Source organism: Candoia aspera, chromosome 7 (genome assembly GCF_035149785.1).
Source record: "Candoia aspera isolate rCanAsp1 chromosome 7, rCanAsp1.hap2, whole genome shotgun sequence".
In the NCBI taxonomy this organism is placed as follows: Eukaryota; Metazoa; Chordata; class Lepidosauria; order Squamata; family Boidae; genus Candoia; species Candoia aspera.
In genome coordinates this window covers 31,098,824-31,116,416 of record NC_086159.1, presented here as the reverse complement: position 1 = coordinate 31,116,416, position 17,593 = coordinate 31,098,824, and the positions used below count along the sequence as shown (strand labels likewise).

The following is a 17,593-nucleotide window of genomic DNA, read 5'->3' as shown; positions in this document are numbered from 1 at the left end:
TGTTTCAGTATTCTTAATTAACAGATGACCACTTAAGAGACAGAAGCATAAAGTGGAGCATTTTCCATCTGTGTTGTCCACATGATTCAAGAAGGCGAATACTGAGTTTATTTTTTAATTCCTGGGGCTGGAAGCTATTGTATTTTATATTTCTTGTATAGTCATGCTATATCAACACAAAGAAAGGGAGGATTAATAAAATCTCTGTGTATCACAGCCTACTTGAAATTCCAGCAACAGATCAGGACATTACACTCTGTGGCTTGTGCATACAATAGATTGGTAGTCACAATATTTTAATTTAGTAGAATATACTTTTATTTTTTTTCAGAAGGAAAAATATACTAACATAATTCAATACAGTCAAAATTTTATATTTTAAACAAAAGCATTACAAAAAACACTTTAGCAGAGGCTTTTATATATTCAGAAACTCCAGCCCTATTTCACACTCAGAGAGTTCATAATCATAATTGCATCTTTAAAAAAGTAACAGAAATAGAAATGGATACCATGTAGAATTTGTCACTGAAATGTTACTTCCTTATCAGAACAACAGTTTAAATCAGAGGTAGGCAATCTACAGTTTCCACATACTTTAAACATTTCCATAGCCTCTATTTATGCTGTTATGATTTATGAGAATTATATTAACTGAATTGTATCAGGCTGCCCACCTGTGCTTTAAGTCTTTTTACTTGCCATTCATTAAGCTTTTGCATATTTTATTTTAAAAAACAGGATTATAGCATTTGCAGAAATAACAAATGTAGCAAGATATAATTTATCTCAGCTTTTTAATGGTAATAATCTTTATTCTGGATTCAATGTTTACATATTCATGTAAAAAATATATACAGAAATTACTGTTCATTCACTACAAACTAGACATACCAAAGAGAAATGCAGATGTTGAAAGTATATTGCAACACAAGTACATTTTTAATATTTTTAATATAAAAATTATGCATCTTTTTGTAGTTTCGTCTAATTTCCCCTCTAATGATACATGGGACTAAAAATGTTCGCTCTACTAGAAAACAGGAAGAGTATTTTAAACTGAATAAAAAAACAACATCCCTATTAAAAGTACATACATTTCATGTTATTACCTTAAAGGAAGTTGATTATTTGTAACATTTTGATATTTTGAAGTTTCTTTAAATATTTCTGTATCTCCACCAAATTGGTTTTCTATTGCTCTTTCAAACCATGGAGTTTGCATGCAACTGTTTCCAGTACAAAGTTTATCTTATTTATTTATTTATTATTCAAATTTCTATTACCGCCCATCTCCCCCTGAAAATACTAATATAGAACAAATTGATTTTCCAAATCTATCCTATTTTCTGCTCAAGTCTTCAAAATAGTCAATTGTCTGGTAAAGCATTGTGAAAGACTATTCTGCCATGAGAAGTCAGGCAAATTTTCCATTTATTAAAGTGTGATTAGAATAGGAATACAAGTACACAAAATGTGAGGTGTAAGTCCAATTTTTTATAGTTAAGATGTTAGGAATTTAACTTATGATATATTAAATGGTAATTCACTGCAGACTGATGAAGGGTGCAAATTAAGGCAAAATGCAGAGCTGCTTTGTTTCTAAAATCACCATGTGCTTTTCGTCAATGAGATGTAAAAGGTGAGGAAACTGCCACTTAGCAGAACCCTTGTTCTCGAATGAATTTGCTCTAAGTATTATTATGAATAAATTAAGCTACCAAAGAAATAACTTTCATCACAATTCTCAACCCTAGAGATTTAATTAAATATTTTTAAATAGAGAGCATTACAATCCAAAACTCAACATCTAATTTTGTTTTGATATTTAATTTGTAAAAAAATCACCTTAAGCCATGCTACATTAAAACTTTTTAAACAAGTTTGCAGAGATTATAATGGAAGCACCTATTACTCCATGAGGACTGAGATTTAATATTAAAGTGTATTTACATATCTGTAATACAAATACAATATTCCAATAATGTTAATTAACCACCATAGTTCAAACACTAATATAACATTAAAACTTTTTTTGTTATTCTGAAATCTACTAAGCATTTTTTCAGTTGAGGTTTCAAAGCACAAGTAAATGATCCCAGTTCAGCCAAAATAAAATATAAAATAAAATAAAATAAAAAGCCACCTTACCTTGAGCTTCAAATGTCTTATTTATGAATTTAGATAAAATTCACAATTAATAAAACCCCATTGCAAGAAAGATGTACCTAATGGACCAAGTATGGAAGGAAATACCACGTCCTTTTTTTTTGTCATTGGAATCTAAATGTTCACAAGAAATACAATCAAGATACTAAACTTTCACATCAAAAGCCATAAATGGTTTAAAATTAGGATTCCCAAGAATGGCTATAGCATGCTAGTATATCTGTCTTCTTATTCCTACCCATCATTTGTTACCTCTTTCACCTATGACTACAGACATATTTATAATTTGTATGATGCATATTTATTGCAAAGCTAAGGGGAAGGAGGCAGAAGAAATATGAAGAATGTCCGTAATACAAAGTCAACAATATTTTTAGGCCCTGGGTACCTATCCCATCAAAATTACCTGAAATTTTATTAGATCTCAGCAATCTCATGACTGCATTTGGGATCATCATGGTTGATATTTTTAGATGCCATGGGGAATGGCAGAAGCTTTTATGCCCACGGGTGACACATTATAGACCTCTGCTGTACTGTTGTTTTGCAAAGAATCAAACATTTGATAAGTTCTAAGACAAATGTGAGGAAGGCATATGCATTACTTTATCCCTCTGGGAATGACAGACTTCTTATGGAAAGAGCATGTCTTTCAACCACAGAGTAAGCACTAACTCCTTCTTGCTTCTCAGATTAAATTAGATAGCTATGAACGCAGATCTAACAGTTAATTTTGTATCTCCCTTCCACTTTCTGCTTCAGGCAAGCTGCTTGTACTGTTAACAAAAACTGTAAAGGAGTTGGATGTAAATGCATTTAACTTATGTATTAAAGAAAAGGACTGTTAAAGTGCAAATGAGCTGATCTGATTAATTTGGAGCTTATGTTTGGGAATTTTGTACCAAAAACAAGCAAACAAAAATTCCCAAAGCAAGAATATTATGAGTATTATAGTGCAGTACCAGGTACTTCTGGTTATTCAAAGAATATTTATTCTAACATTTTGCAATATATCTGCAAGCTTTGCTGCTCATTCTCTTCCACTTCCTACATATAAAATACTTGATTACTCCAGACAGCACAGCACAATATAGCTCAGAAAGGACATGGAGAAATGCCAATATGTACTTTTAAAAAGCCACAGATTTGGGTGATTTTTAGCAATCATACAAAATGGCAACCAAGGTAGCATAGATTAAACATCAAAGCTTGGAAAAGCTTCAGAATTCACAACACAAGGTAAATGTCTCATTAACTACTTCTTGAATGAATTATACCAAAATGAGAGACTCCATCAAAATTTCACATGAAATCTGTACAGAGACCACAGAGAACTGCAAAATCTCCTTTAAACCTAACCCAAATAGAAGGCTCACACAAATATTCAATAATTTTTTTAAAAAAAATCTATGCTATGCCCATTCAAATCAATTGTTTATGAACAATAATAGTTTATATTTTTTAAAAATACAATGTTTAATCTATGGATAAAATTAAGTAAAAAAGGATATGTTATTTTCCACTATTATGAGTTACTGCTTGACCATACTGAAATTACTATTATGTATTTGCTTGTTATTAGAGTAAAAAAATGATAAATATAGACAAACGGTAAAAGATTATTTTCCAACAGATACTGAATGTAAAAAAACAAAAGGAAACCAATGAGAGGGCTAAAACACCCAATATCACTATGCCTCTTTTGTCAAGAAACCCACATATTTGGTAGCTGGTATTAAGCAAAGAGTGCAATAAAAAATTGTCTGTAATGGCAGTGTTTCATATAGAAAGAACCCTATGACATACAATGTTCAGGAGTTTTTAAATATTTTTCTTTTTAGAGTCTTTCATCCAAGATCTTAAGGAAAACAGAAAAAAAGAATGCATGGCAGGCATGGCAAACTCTAAAAATAAACATTTCCTATCAAACAAATAAAACAATACTAGTAGACCTTTCCCTCTATCTGGTGAATTTTTCATTCAAATTCCTTTAAGAAATGTTATTATGCAATTTAGTCTAGGATGCCCTTAAAAATCACTTATATTCTTGTACTATTCCATAAATTTCTTCACCCCAGTATTTAGAATAAATTTCATCACATGTAGCTATTCAGTGGCATGTGAATAAAATCTGAATGCCTATACAAAATTCATTGTTGCCTAAAACTTTTCCTACTAGAACATATTCTGATTGTCTACTGTAGACCGTTCCAGTACATAAAGAAACAGGCAACAGAAGAGTTTTCACATCTACTGGACTGCCTTCATTGTGCATTACTTATTTGGATACATAATACTAAGCACTGGGGCAAATTAAGAATGTCTTTCTCTGCTGACCATAATGGAATTACCAAGTAGAAAAGCTATAAAAGATGGTAAGCCTATTTATGCTTATGATCTATACATCTTCTCTTAATTTTCCTAAACTTGTTTTTGAATTGGGAGAACTCTCTCATTCAGAGAGGAAATGCCATTTCTAACAAAAGTCAGAAATATAGCTGCTATATAATTTCATATAGTTTTGTAGTTAAATATAAAGTTATTATAAGACTTTCAAGCAACTAACAAGCAAGTGAAATACTGCAATTTCCCTGCTATGCAGATATTTTTATAGCATGGTCTTAAAACATAGTATGCTACACTACTGAAGGCTTATATGTGCAGGCCATAAATAATAAGTAGTATTTCTGCTATTGAAGATTTTTAGTTACACAATATATACAATGTCACTTGATATATTCCTACAGTCTTTGCTAGATTGTATTATGTTGTTCATTCATAAAATCTTCACAAAATACAGCCAGAGAATTTAATGAATAATATCTAACACACAGATCATTATAAGCTGCATTTGTAACATAGTGAATACAGTTACTGAAATTCTGGCACCAAATGCAACTTATAAGAAACTACAGCACAGCCTTTAGACAAGCATTATAAGATTGGTATTATGATTATTTTTTCTAATTTATGTAACCTTTATACCAATTTTCTCAGATTTTAGAGACTTTAAAATCCACATTCATAGAATTTTAAACAGCATGTTTGTTTGCTTCCTAATCAGAAACAATCAAACCTGCATTTAAGTAGGAAAAGCAAGTTCTAGCCTACTTTGGTTAACCTGGAAAGCTAAGCAGGATCCGGTTAGTATCAGGATGGGAGACCACTAGGAAATACCAAGTCTATAAGCTAGTCTGAGAAGCTGAACAAATATTCTGTATTGCTACCAAGAAAACTGTGAACATGTCCATGAAAGTGCCAGGAGCTGGGCTGAATCTGAGTAAGCTTTTACTGGTAGTCCTCACTTAACGACCATTTGTTTAATGATGGTTCGGAGATACAACAGGGCTAAAAAAGTTACTTATGATCTGCTCTCAACGTTATGACCATCACACCACTACCACAGTCATGTGATCGCGATTTGGGCGCTTGGCAACCGGCTCATATTTATGACCGTCTGCAGTGTCCCACGGTCACATGATTGTGACTTGTGACCTTCCCAGTCGGCTTCTGACCCAAAAAGTCAACTGGAAACAATGGATTCCTTTTACGACTGTTGCAGTTTGCTTTACAACTGCAGTGACTCGCTTTACAGCCGCCACAAAAATGTTCGTAAAATTGGGTCCGGTCATGTGGTGCCTTGCTTAATGACCACATCGCTTAGTGACTGAAATTCCGGTCCCTATTATGGTTGTTAAGCAAGGACTGCCTGTACTTTACAATTTGAAATATGCTACAAACAGCAAGGTTCTTCAATTCTTACATGCTTTATAAGAATTGCTTAACTGAGTGTTCATCATTAATAAATACATCCAAATATGTATTATTTTGACACACTACAATTGAATGTAGATCACCAATTTCTACAGAATTCTAATTCCCATCTCATCATTCAACCTTTACTACCTATGTGGTTTGTCAACTATTTCTGCCATCTCACAGGCATGTATCTGAATTATCTTTCACTGTTCTGTGTGATATTATCATAACACTAAATTAAACATTTATGAAAATTCACAAATGCTTTAGGAGAATGTAAGGGAAGATGAAAAATAGTTGTGTTAAATTTTTATGTAATTCAGAAAACCAGACTACCCCTACTTTGATGGGATAGTGCGAACAATGTCATTCACTGAAGTAAAGAAAATTAGACACAGAGTTCTCATATCTCTCCATCTCCATGTAAAAATAGAGGAAATGTGGACTAAATTATTCCATCTTGTCCAATCTGTCCTTTATTAATTGTAATACTTGTCTCTTATTAAATAGCTACAGTTAAGGTATGTTTAGAAAAGCAAGGACATCAAATTGCACTATGCTTATTATAAAGAGTATACTGTGAAAATGCATCAGCTCAACATCACAGTAATCTCACAAAAGTATTGTCAGAGGTCAGGAAGGAAAAATGCTAACTTAAAAATCTTGGGATGCTTGCACAAAGCTGTCTCATCTCTCCAATCCTGTCCTGAGTAGCAGTTTTGAAATGCTCTGCTCCAATCACCATGAAATGGGCCTGCATTCCTCAGGATGACTAATGAAAGGGCACAAAAAATGGCAAGCAGCCCACCTCCCATCCCAACCAATAGGGGGAACAGCAATGCTGCCCGTCAAAAACTGGAGATTGGTGGCAGGTGGGGAAGAATTCCCACAGCATGAGATGCAACAATGGAAATCTTGCTGTCATCCCCTGCCCCAAAGAAACACTACAAAACTGTTCTTACAGTGTTTCCTCTTGCTCCACAGCAGGGCTAACAGTTATTCAGCTCAGTTTCTCAAGCTTCACAGTCTCACAGGGCACGGGGGCAGTGCCAGTCTCAGATCGGTGCAGCCCTCATGTGTGAAAGAAGGCCTGGTGTCAATGTTTATGAATGGCAAAAACATCTGATAATATGCAGTGCATCCTAAGGTGCTTGTTATTTTTATTGGTTGGATATTAAATCAAAACATTCTGGCCTGTTTCTTATATTTTCTGTTTCAACAGTATTGTTACTTAACAGGACTTAGAGGCAATACCCCTTTTCTAGAATAGATGAAAACAAATAGAATTTTTAACTTTTTTGTTTAGCTGAAGTGATTTTCAGTTAAAACTTGCTCTTTTCTCCTAAGAATTACCTTGCAAAGCTACAGCTTGCTCAGGCTGTATTCCAAGTCACAAGCACCACATATGGTTGAAAGGAAATAAACATTGTACTGCAAATTGTACAAAGGGAAGTGTAAAACTAGAGACCTTAGTCTTCTCATCATGCTCAGCCCTTAGATAGTTCAAGGAGGTACTTGCAAAGAAGCAGAGTCATCAGCTGTTTGTGTGGAATACCTCATCTTCTCTCACTGTTCGCTCTGATGGCAGGTGGTTTCACGTGTAGTTTTTAGTTTCCTTGTGATTTAAGAGTCTTTAAAGCTGCATCATTCGGAATCGGATAAGTCACTTTAAACAAAGCAAAGCAAGAATATGACTATTTATGAGACAGTACTTTGCTACACTGCACTTCCAGTGATGTCACCTATTATTTTAAAGTATCTTTTCAGCCACTGAAGGAATTTTAAACTAGCAATGAAGTGCAGCCAACTGCACCAAGAAAAAGAATAATAAAAGAGAACAGTTGTAATAAATTTCTCATAATTGCACAAAATTAGAGCACTTTTCATGTCTACTGAGGAACAACATTAATGTTTAAAATAATTGTTGATTCGTATCTGACACTAGCTATTTGTATGACAGTCATTTTTTTTTCATTCTATGAAAAAGACAGTTTGAAAAATAATGTGTACAACAGAAAATAACTATTGGCACATATAGGTGATATTATTCTAAAATAAAGGTAATGCCACAAACATTATCTTTCATTATGTCTAAAAGTCAATTCAAACATTTAGCTTCCTTCTCTCCTTGACACTGTTTTATAAAGGGAAACTTTAATATAAGAGGGTGCTTTTTAACAAATGCACCTGTATCTAAATTTACTATACAGTAGTAAAATTATGCAAGTAACCATTCTGCATTATTGAGATAAATATACTTATAATTGATAACCTTAACAGAAAGTTTCCTATACTGTAGTTAGTATAGGTGGGAAGGACAGTATTTGTATTAGCAGCTCTAGAAAAAGCTTTAATATTGTTTTCAAGATAGTAGCAGTAGCATGTTTGTGATGGAGGGTAGATACCCATAAGGGAAGCCAGATGTAAGACAATTCGAGATATAACTGAAATCAAATCAAAGAGTTTGCAAGAAGGTAGAGCTCCTCTTTATACTGAACAAGAAAATAACTAAACTTTTAGTAAAGAATTGCTTTAGAAGATTTAAAACAAACTCAACACTCATGCTACTTTTACAGCATAGTTTATAAATCATTATGCTTTTTACCTTTAATTAAAATTACAACACTGAACCATTCTGAAAAATGGATAGAGGACTTTGCTATATCAGATGTATCTGGTATTCAGGAGACTTGGAATCCTTTATCCATCATCCATGTTAGTTTTTAAAAAAACTAGCACAAATGAGAGGTAATTATTATTGTGAGTTGAGACAAACTATAGATCAGTTAAGAGAAAAAGCGTCCAGCTTTTCAAACTTCCAAAAGTATTTGTAATATCTAAAATAAAGCCTCAATAGCATGGTTTATGTGAAGGCATGCTCAGTAATACATGTTTTTGTTCCTATAAAGATTTTTTAAAAAACCAACTTGGGACTGAAATATGTACTTTCGTCAATAGAGTATTAGAAATCATTAATTATTTCAGAATACTTTATACTTATTTTGTTAATGGATAAGGGAACAATTCTCACAGCACCATTTATTTCACATTACACAATGTGTTATTAAGCAACATAAAATAACGTTTGCATTAAGTATTTTCCTTCCAATATTAGAATCAGTTTAGCAAACCCAGACAAGCTTGATTCATCAAATTAGCATTGATTGATTACAAATGTCAAGTTCTATAAACGTGTTACTGTTTAAAAAATATTAAAAAGTGACATACTGCAACACAAAACTCAGAAAAATATCTGACCAAGTTATGTTGGCAGGAGTGGAACTCAGTTAAGCGATACTCAAAAGTGCCTTATTATTTCTATAAGTCTCTACAGAAAGCTGAACAATCCACAGGACTAAATAAGGAAAAGGGGTTTGCTTACAAGGATCCATATCTGCTCTCATATTTAGAGACAATGTTCTTGCATTTTCCCACTTCCTTCCGTAGCTCTGCTACTTCGGTCCTCAAGGCTGTATTCTCCTTCTCCAGAAAGGCAGCTCGGATTGTAATTTGATTCTCTTTTAGGCGCCGAGCATCCCGAGATCGCTTGGCTGCCACGTTATTTTTCTTCCGCCTTGTCCAATATTTTTCATCCTATGTGGAAATGATCAGTTTGACCGTTTAGTACTTAACAGATATTTCACTGATTTTTGATATATTATCTGGTTTTTCTTATGACCAAATATGGCTGGATTGCTTGGCTGCAAGCTACTGCCCACAGTTATTGTTATCCATGCTCCAGTAACCTTCATATCAGACTACTGCAATGAGGTGCTTAGAGCTGCATATGAATACTACTCAGAAATCTGGTCCAGAATATTATTATGTAACAGATATTGGAAGCAGTATGTATAGGAACTGACTAAAAACACTACTGTTGACCAGAACCAGTCAGCCAAAAATACCATGCCAATTTTAAAAAAATTTCTCTGGCTATCTTTCACCTAATGGCAATTTTTGTCCATCTGTATGACAATCCCCTAATTTTGGTATGGCATCATAGTACCCTCAAAACATCTGATAAACTGACCACATGCTAAGAGCCTTAGATGGAACTCAATTGTTTATCAAAAAAGTGTTTCTCCCACATAATCTCATTTACACAAAGACAGAAGTGATAAAAATCAGAGGGTGCCTTTATAATTCCTTCAAGGATCTTTAGGAAGGTGAATTTATTTATTTATTTATCAAATTTTTATCACCACCCATCTCCCCCCTGGCAAATTTAGCTCCTAATTAATTTCTGGTCACCTGGCAGAGCCCAGACCATCATAAATTGAATACTGTCCTTAACTGGGAAAGGAACAGTCACTTCCCCCACAGAGGTTGGCTTTCATACCTCTTCATTCAATAAAACTGATGAGATCCGCTCAGAAGAAAGAAGAAAAAAAGCAAAAGAAACAAGATGGAGCTTCTACAAATATCTAAGCAAGAGGCCCACATGATTTCTCTCCAACCATCCTCTCCACAATGAACATGCACTGAAACCCAAAAGCTTATTCAATGAGGTAATACTCAATGGAGAGCGTGTAGTTGTTAAAAGTACTGAGCTAGAAACCGGGAGACTATGAATTCTGGCCCTGCCTTAGGCACAAACCCAGCTAAGTGACTGTGTCAGTCACTCTCTCTTAGCCCTAGGAAAAAGGCAATTGGAAACTTGCAAAAAATGTTACCAAGAAAACTGCAGAGTCCATGTGGTCACCAGGAGTCAAAATAAGACTTGAAGGTACCAAATATATTTATCCATATGCTATACAGCTACCTCTTGTGCTTCAGGATGTATATAAGGTTTGTAAAACTTCTGCATTTCTGGCTTCTGGAAAGGAAGATCCTTTTTATTTTTCTAGACCCATCTCCCCCCCCCACTCTATTTTTTTGAAGCTGAAGCAGAAAATCCTGGATAGAAAAGCAAAGAATTCTCCAGATGGACAGGATAAGGGGCATCAGGAAGTTCAGCCTGACTAGTTGCAGTTTATAATAATTATCTTTTACTGGAAGAGGTTTTAAATTATCCTCCTTTTGGGTTGCAACAATCTGAAACAACTGAAACAAAGTATCCTTGATTAAATTCTAGCAATGTTATTAAATTACATGCTGGGGACAGGTAAGAAGATGGTAAACTGCCATTCCTCAAGAAACCCACACTAAATCCATCAGAACTTTTGAACACATAACCTGCAGATTAAAAGGACTCAGTTGTTGTGGGAAACTCCAGTAGCATAAGAGTTGAAATGTACTTTGCAGCCAACAAACATGATTTTAAGTACCTCTGAAATATGATCACTCATCTAAGCAGTAATAGAATAAACAGAGTTACCTTTTGATCTTCTGGGACAAAGACTTTCTTGGCTTTTTTAATCATAGGCTGTGGTTTCAAGTCCTCTTCAGCAAACTTATGCTTTCTAGGATTGAAGAGCTCTCCTCCAGGCACACTGGACAGCACTAAATCAGCAGGGTCAGGGTTGAAATTCACATCAACCTCAACACAATCTGGATCAACAGGGTTGGGAGTCAATCTTTCATTATCTGGCAAGGTCTCTGGCAAAAGGAAGATATACTCAATAGTGAGCAGCATGAAGAAGATAACTATGAAGAAACAGAAATGTTAAAGGTGCCCTTTATTGGAAAAAAATATTTAGTGCAATTCCAGTACCTGACACCTTAGAAAGAATAACTATAACAGATGTACAGTATAACTAAGTATAAGATAACCAGCAGAAAGACAATTTAGACATCCAAAACCTAACTATCACGTAAAATATGCATTAAGAAAGAGAAACATGTATGCCTTTGTGACTAACCATATTCTAGCTATTTGAAAGCATAATCAAATACAGGTAATCCTCGTTTAATGACCACAATTGGGACTGGCATTTTGGTTGCTAAGCAAAGCAGTCATTAGTGAATCCAACCCAATTTTATGACCTTTTTTGCAGCAGTCATTAAGCAAAGCACAGTGGGCGTTAAGTGAGTCATGTGGTTGCTAAGCAAATCACACAGTTCCCTGTTGATTTTGCTTGCCAGAAGCTCGCCAGGAAGGTTGAAAATGGCAATCACGAGACTGTGGGACACTGCCAACAGTCATAAATGCGAACCGGTTGCCAAGTGCCCAAATAGTGATCATGTGACCATGGGGACACTGCAACAGTCATAAGGGTGAGGATCAGTCATAAATTGTTTTTTTCAGTACTGTCATAAGTCCAAACTGTCACTAAATGAATGGTTGTTAAGTGAGGACTACCTGTATTACTGAAGAAAACCTACACTTCTATCACAGTATTATGGTATGTTCCTATGCAAAGGTTCTAGAAATGTACAGTAACAAAAGCTATGATTATTTTCACTGAAGAAAGGATACTCACATAAACAGGACACAATACTGGAAAGACCTGTATTTAGGCTTACTTTAACAAAGGCAGTGGTATTAATTTTCAAAATTCTCAGTTTTCCTATGTCCACTTAGAATATTGAGGGAAAGCCGTTTTAAATGGTTTTCCAAGTAAATATGTGAAAATCCGATTAGAGATAATGTACCTGGCATGCAAAAAGATTCCAGAAATTAAAACCATGAATTACCATATGCATGGGACTATTCTCATATATATTCCCAAAGGATTATGTTAAACCATAGGAGTCTACACAGTTGAAGCACAGTTTTCTTCTGATGAAATAGGAAGGAAATGATCTTTCAACAGAAATTCTTCAAGAAAGAAAAAAATAAAGATGAAACAAAAAAGGACCAAAAAACAGAGGTCCACAGATACTGCTAAGAACGCTGAACAATAACAAATGGTACACTACTATTCAATAAGGGTTTTATGTCTAGAAATAAAAAGCAATGAGATGAGAATACTGTTTAATAAAGAAAAAAATATAATTTGTAAGTCAAAATGGATTCAGGATAACCACAATCTGACTATCTACTTGTAATGAAATATTTTGGTACTAGACCCTTTGGACATTTCACTGTAACACAGAGGAATTCAGATGTATGATAACATGGAAAATATTAGAAAATGAGCAAAAACAATCATAACATTTCTACAACAGTTTTTTTAATTGCAAAGTACACAGGTAAATTCGTATGCATCTTCATATACCTTTCTCTTTATATTTTCCAACATTTATTTTTAAAATTTGGGAAGAAGTTTTCCCAAAACAATACTTTTTGACCTAGCATAAGCATTTTTCTAGACTGTTCCTAATATGTACATTTTTGAATGCATATTCTGAATGAATGCTGCAAAATAAAACCGTATATCATGAATTATAAACACTCGCTAACTTGCATATAACGTCAATAAATGTAATTTCCACTGAAATGCAAACTGAGTGTTTCCATCCTTAATAATGTATCACAAGTAAGCAGACAAGGAAACAGGAAAAAAAATCCTCTCCTTCATCACTGAGTCTGAAGCCCAGTGGTAAATGGCTTTAATATAGCCGTATATAAGACAGCACATGTCAGTACTAATAGAATAAGGCAGATCTGACAGTAGGTCTTCATTCTACAATTATTTATTAGAATTAAAATGACATATTTCCAGCAAAAAGTAGAATACGTAGTGCTACCACCTTGGTCTCTTTTGATCTTCTGGGACCAAGATGTATTCTTTACATAATATTTAAAGAATTAACTATACAGTGTGCACCAGTGAAATATCACTACAGTTTCTTCCCTGTAACTTGTCTCTGTAATTATTTATTGTTAGATTGCGTGTTACTGAACTATCCCTTACTAAATTCAGGTTTTATTTTGTATGACAAGGAAACTGCTCATTCTAACCATTTAATTACTTTTCTGATTTTTCATTTTGAAACACTGCAATGATACTAATAAACCCTATCACCACATCAGCAAACCATTTTGTAGAGCATTCTCCTTTGACCCCTTGACACACCTGCATTTGTGGTAGTTTCTGATAGTTGGAAAACCACTGTGGAAGATGATGCAGGTGGAGTGGCAGCAGCAGAAACAGTGGCAGGTTCTTTTCCTTCCAGTTCAGCCACAGGCAGGAGAGGATTCTGACTCAGATCCAGATGAGCAGGACTGGAAGGGATTCCATTTTCTAACAGGAATTCATCCAGATCCATATACTCCAGATGAAAGGACTCCCCATCATAAGGAATAGTTTTATCCCAAATGGGAGGCATGAGGGAGGCAGAGACTGCCATTGTACTTGCAGCTGCTGCTTCATCTTCCTCTAGTTTTTCCTTCTTCTCTTTATCTAGAAGAAAGCAGAATGATGCCATCAGTCTTATGCAGAACGATGTTTATATGATGATCCAACACATAGTCTGGAACCATTTGCTGTATCAATCCTGCAGGTGGCAACACCTAGCTGACCATGGTCGATCCCCCAAAAGCTAGCAGAGTCTGTACTGCAACCAAAAAAACTACATGGAGATTTGCCAGTCTGAGCTTACTAAAGAAATTTGATTAATCACTTTTGAGTACATGAACCAACAACAGAAAACAAAGTTGAAGAGATTTTCAATGTATTAAATTGGCTACATTTAGTATGTAGACATTTTGTACACAAAAGGTATAATTATGCACTGATGAAACACCCATGTGCATTTCTAAGTACTAATTTTAAGACATGTAAAAATACAAAAATGCATAAAAGATGGAAAGTAACAGATCAATTTTCTGTTTACTGAAAATTATCTTTCTAAGTTCAACAAATTTTATTCTTCATTAAGTAGATATAAGACTGGCTTAAATCAATAAAAGAAAAATTATTGCATACCTTAAACAGAATAATTTTTCTGCATTAATATATTATTGCAATTTATGTTTTTAGATGAATTTTAACACCAGAATTCATATTTGTTCTGAACACAGAAAATTTTGTATCCATGATTGTGATTTTAGAAAGTGTTGTTAGGTCACATGCAATTATTTATCAGCAATCCCTCCATCTGGCTTATTATAAAGTATTGGAAATAAATACATTCTTCCTAATTCACCTCTGAGTACCAGTAAACAGCAGCCCTTTGCATTCTCGCTGAACCTCTCCATCTGTTATTTCCTGGGTCTCCTAAAACTGGGAAGAGAAGTGTTTGCGTGCGTTTCGCGCCTATACTTTGCTAAGTGCAATGGACCGATCCGGAACCTGAAATCCAGTCGGTTCCCCAAACGCAGAGCTCTATGTGCTTCCAGCCACCGCTGCGGGGCCGATTGTCCTATACACGGTTACTATCACACGGAAGTTTCGCTGCGTTAAGTGGAGGTTACTTTCAAGGAACAATACACAGGACCGCCGCCTTACGCGCTCTGAGCTTCAAAAACCGGTCCGGGCATACACGAACAAGCAACCCGGGCTGCAAGTGCCGGCGATGAGCCGCTCCGCGACAGCAACGAAGGGCAACCCCAGCGCCCGCCAGGCCACACGGCAAAATGGATGCGACGCGCTCAGCCGAACCGAGACACTCGCCGCCGCCGCCTCCCTCCCATCAATCGCGCATTTCCTTCTGCAGAGGCTGATTTTACCCCCGAGGCGCTCCCGCCACCCTCACCCAGGCGCGCGTCCCGCGGCGGATTTTCCATCAGTTTCTTCAGCACCAAGGGAAAAGCGCCCGTCAGGCCCCGTTCTTCCTGCACGGCTCCCGCGGTCCCCGCTGCCGCCGCCGCCGCTACCTCCTGAGGCGCGGCACGGCTGGACATGCTATTGCTGTTTCGGGACCGACTACCGGAGCCCGAGCCCCCCTGGAGGCCCAGAGGGAAGAGCGACGCGAGGAACGACGCCAGCAGAGTAGACGCCGCGAAAGGAAAAAATAATTAAATCTATCGCTGCCCCTCAAAGCCCACGAGAGCGCATGCGCCATTTCACTCGGCGCGCCTCCGGCGGCCCTGGAGGTACTTATTATTCATGACCGCCTCTAAGCTGCTCATGCCGTGATTCGCTGGGCCTGCCGAAAGACGGGCTTGGTACCGCAGCCACTCCGCGACAAGCCTGAACGCAGGCCTGGCACGTGCGGCGGACCGAGGAGCAGTTCGCGAAGATGTGGGCGCCGCCCCTTCCCTTCCGCGGCCCCGTTGAGACGCTTAATACACCTCGAGCGCTCAACCTCAAATGACCCCGGACAGCGGGTGCGCGAGCAACTGGCGAAACAGCGATGACAAAGGCGGAGCTTTTGAACTGCAAGCGACTCTGGGGGCGGGGCGAAGTGGAAAAGGAGCGGAAGGCTCTGAGAAGCAAACGGGCGTCAGGACGCTCGGAGGGCCCACGTTCCGACCGCAAAGCGAGGCGCGGAAAAGACGGGGAGAGGGAGCGAGAGAGGGAGGGAGGCGGCGGTGGAGCAGGCTTCTCCAGCCCGTGGCCCACCTCTTGGGTTCGACCACATTTCCTCATCCGGAACGATCCAAAGCCGTGACCCGGTCACGGTGACCGGCTGGCAATTACCACTCGAAAGTCCACTCGAAAATCTGGAGGAGCACAAGTTGGGGAAGCGTCATGCCCGCAAATGTATACTGTATATTCACTTTCGTTCCCTCTTTGGACTAACACGTTCTCAGCCGACGCACAACTCAAGGCATCTAGGGAAACACCCCTTGGAGAAAACTTTTATCCTGTCCCAAGGGCTCACTGCAAGTAAAAACCTACACAGTATTGGCAAAATGGAGAAGCTGTGAACATTTAAGTAGATAGAAACCTTGCTCTTATATCGTACCAGCTTAGGCTAACTAAAATAACCAAGTTGGTTTGTGGTATGTGCGCACACGCTCATATTCTTCCATGTTATCTCTTGCTAACAAGGCACCCCCATGTTTACTTGCAGCAGAACTCTCTTCCTAAACTTGTAAAAAATGCCATTTCTTTTCCTTCCAATCCTTTTAAAGGCTGCTTATCCATAATTGATCTCAGCAGATGGCAGCATGTGACCAATTTTTTCAAAGCTCAGAAGCTGAGCAGGGTCAGTCAGGTTAAAGTCAGGTTGGACTTCTCCAAGAGACCCCAGGACTGCAGCCAGATGGGTAAGTTGAAAGAAGACCCCAGAAGAAGGCAACAGCAACCCCCTTCTGTATTGCTGACCAAAAAAAGCAGGCCTAATAGCACTGCAATATAACTGGTAGCAACACAAGGTTGTGGGTGAATCATTTTAAAAGAACCTTGGTGAAGGCTGAGGCAAGTACCAAAAGATTATATAAACTATTTAATTATAATTACCAAGGTACCTTGACCCCCATATTGAAATTATTTAGGGCAAAAATAGTCCCAATGCTGACCTATGGTGCAGAATTGTGGGGCCTTACAAAAACTACCTCACTTGAACAAGTCCAGACCTGTTTTTTAAGAAGTATACTGGGAACTGACAAGAACATGGTCAGCACCTGCAGTTAGAGCAGAAACTGGTATCCACTCCATACACAGCCACTCAATAATCAGAGTTTTTACCTATTGGCAGAGGATCCATTCAATGGACCCTGATAGGCTACGCAGAATATGTTTAGCTGAACAGATAAGTATGGCTCAGCCACCTCCCGGGTAAGCCAATTTACCAAAGTTATTTCACAACATGGGTTTACCACCCAGTGTTTGCTCTCAGCTGCCTCCCAGGAAAAGGAAATTTTTAAACAGTCCTAGATATCAGTGCCCAAACAGACATGGAATTATTGGCAAAAATTAGATCTTTAAATTGGCTGGCTAAGAACAAAACC

At 37.1% G+C, this 17,593-nt stretch overlaps 1 protein-coding gene across 2 annotated transcripts; it reads right to left on the bottom strand.

Annotated features, from left to right (window-relative positions):
- Window positions 1–294: 294 nt before the first annotated feature.
- On the bottom strand, window positions 295–15,761 carry TEF (TEF transcription factor, PAR bZIP family member). Of its 2 annotated transcripts, XM_063308309.1 has the most exons (5): window positions 15,451–15,759; window positions 13,830–14,156; window positions 11,246–11,466; window positions 9,311–9,522; window positions 295–7,594 (listed from the first exon to the last, which is right to left on the bottom strand). In XM_063308309.1, exons 1-5 carry the CDS (start codon window positions 15,596–15,598, stop codon window positions 7,573–7,575), a joined length of 930 nt encoding a protein of 309 aa, XP_063164379.1. In that variant the 5' UTR covers window positions 15,599–15,759; the 3' UTR covers window positions 295–7,572. The 2 variants fall into 2 exon arrangements, with proteins under 2 accessions (XP_063164379.1, XP_063164380.1); XM_063308310.1 differs by lacking the exon at window positions 295–7,594 and having other exon boundaries at window positions 9,307–9,522; window positions 15,451–15,761.
- Between the last annotated feature and the right edge of the window lie 1,832 nt (window positions 15,762–17,593).

What these genes read in the sequence shown, in the direction of transcription:
- TEF (XM_063308309.1), bottom strand. Translation starts at nt 15,598, where the DNA reads ATGTCCAGCCGTGCCGCGCCTCAGGAGGTAGCGGCGGCGGCGGCAGCG. An exon ending in GCCGCGGGACGCGCGCCTGG is followed by an intron (nt 14,157 to 15,450) that starts GTGAGGGTGGCG and finishes GCTTTCTTCTAG; the next exon opens with ATAAAGAGAAGAAGGAAAAA. An exon ending in AGAAACTACCACAAATGCAG is followed by an intron (nt 11,467 to 13,829) that starts GTGTGTCAAGGG and finishes TCCTTTTGCCAG; the next exon opens with AGACCTTGCCAGATAATGAA.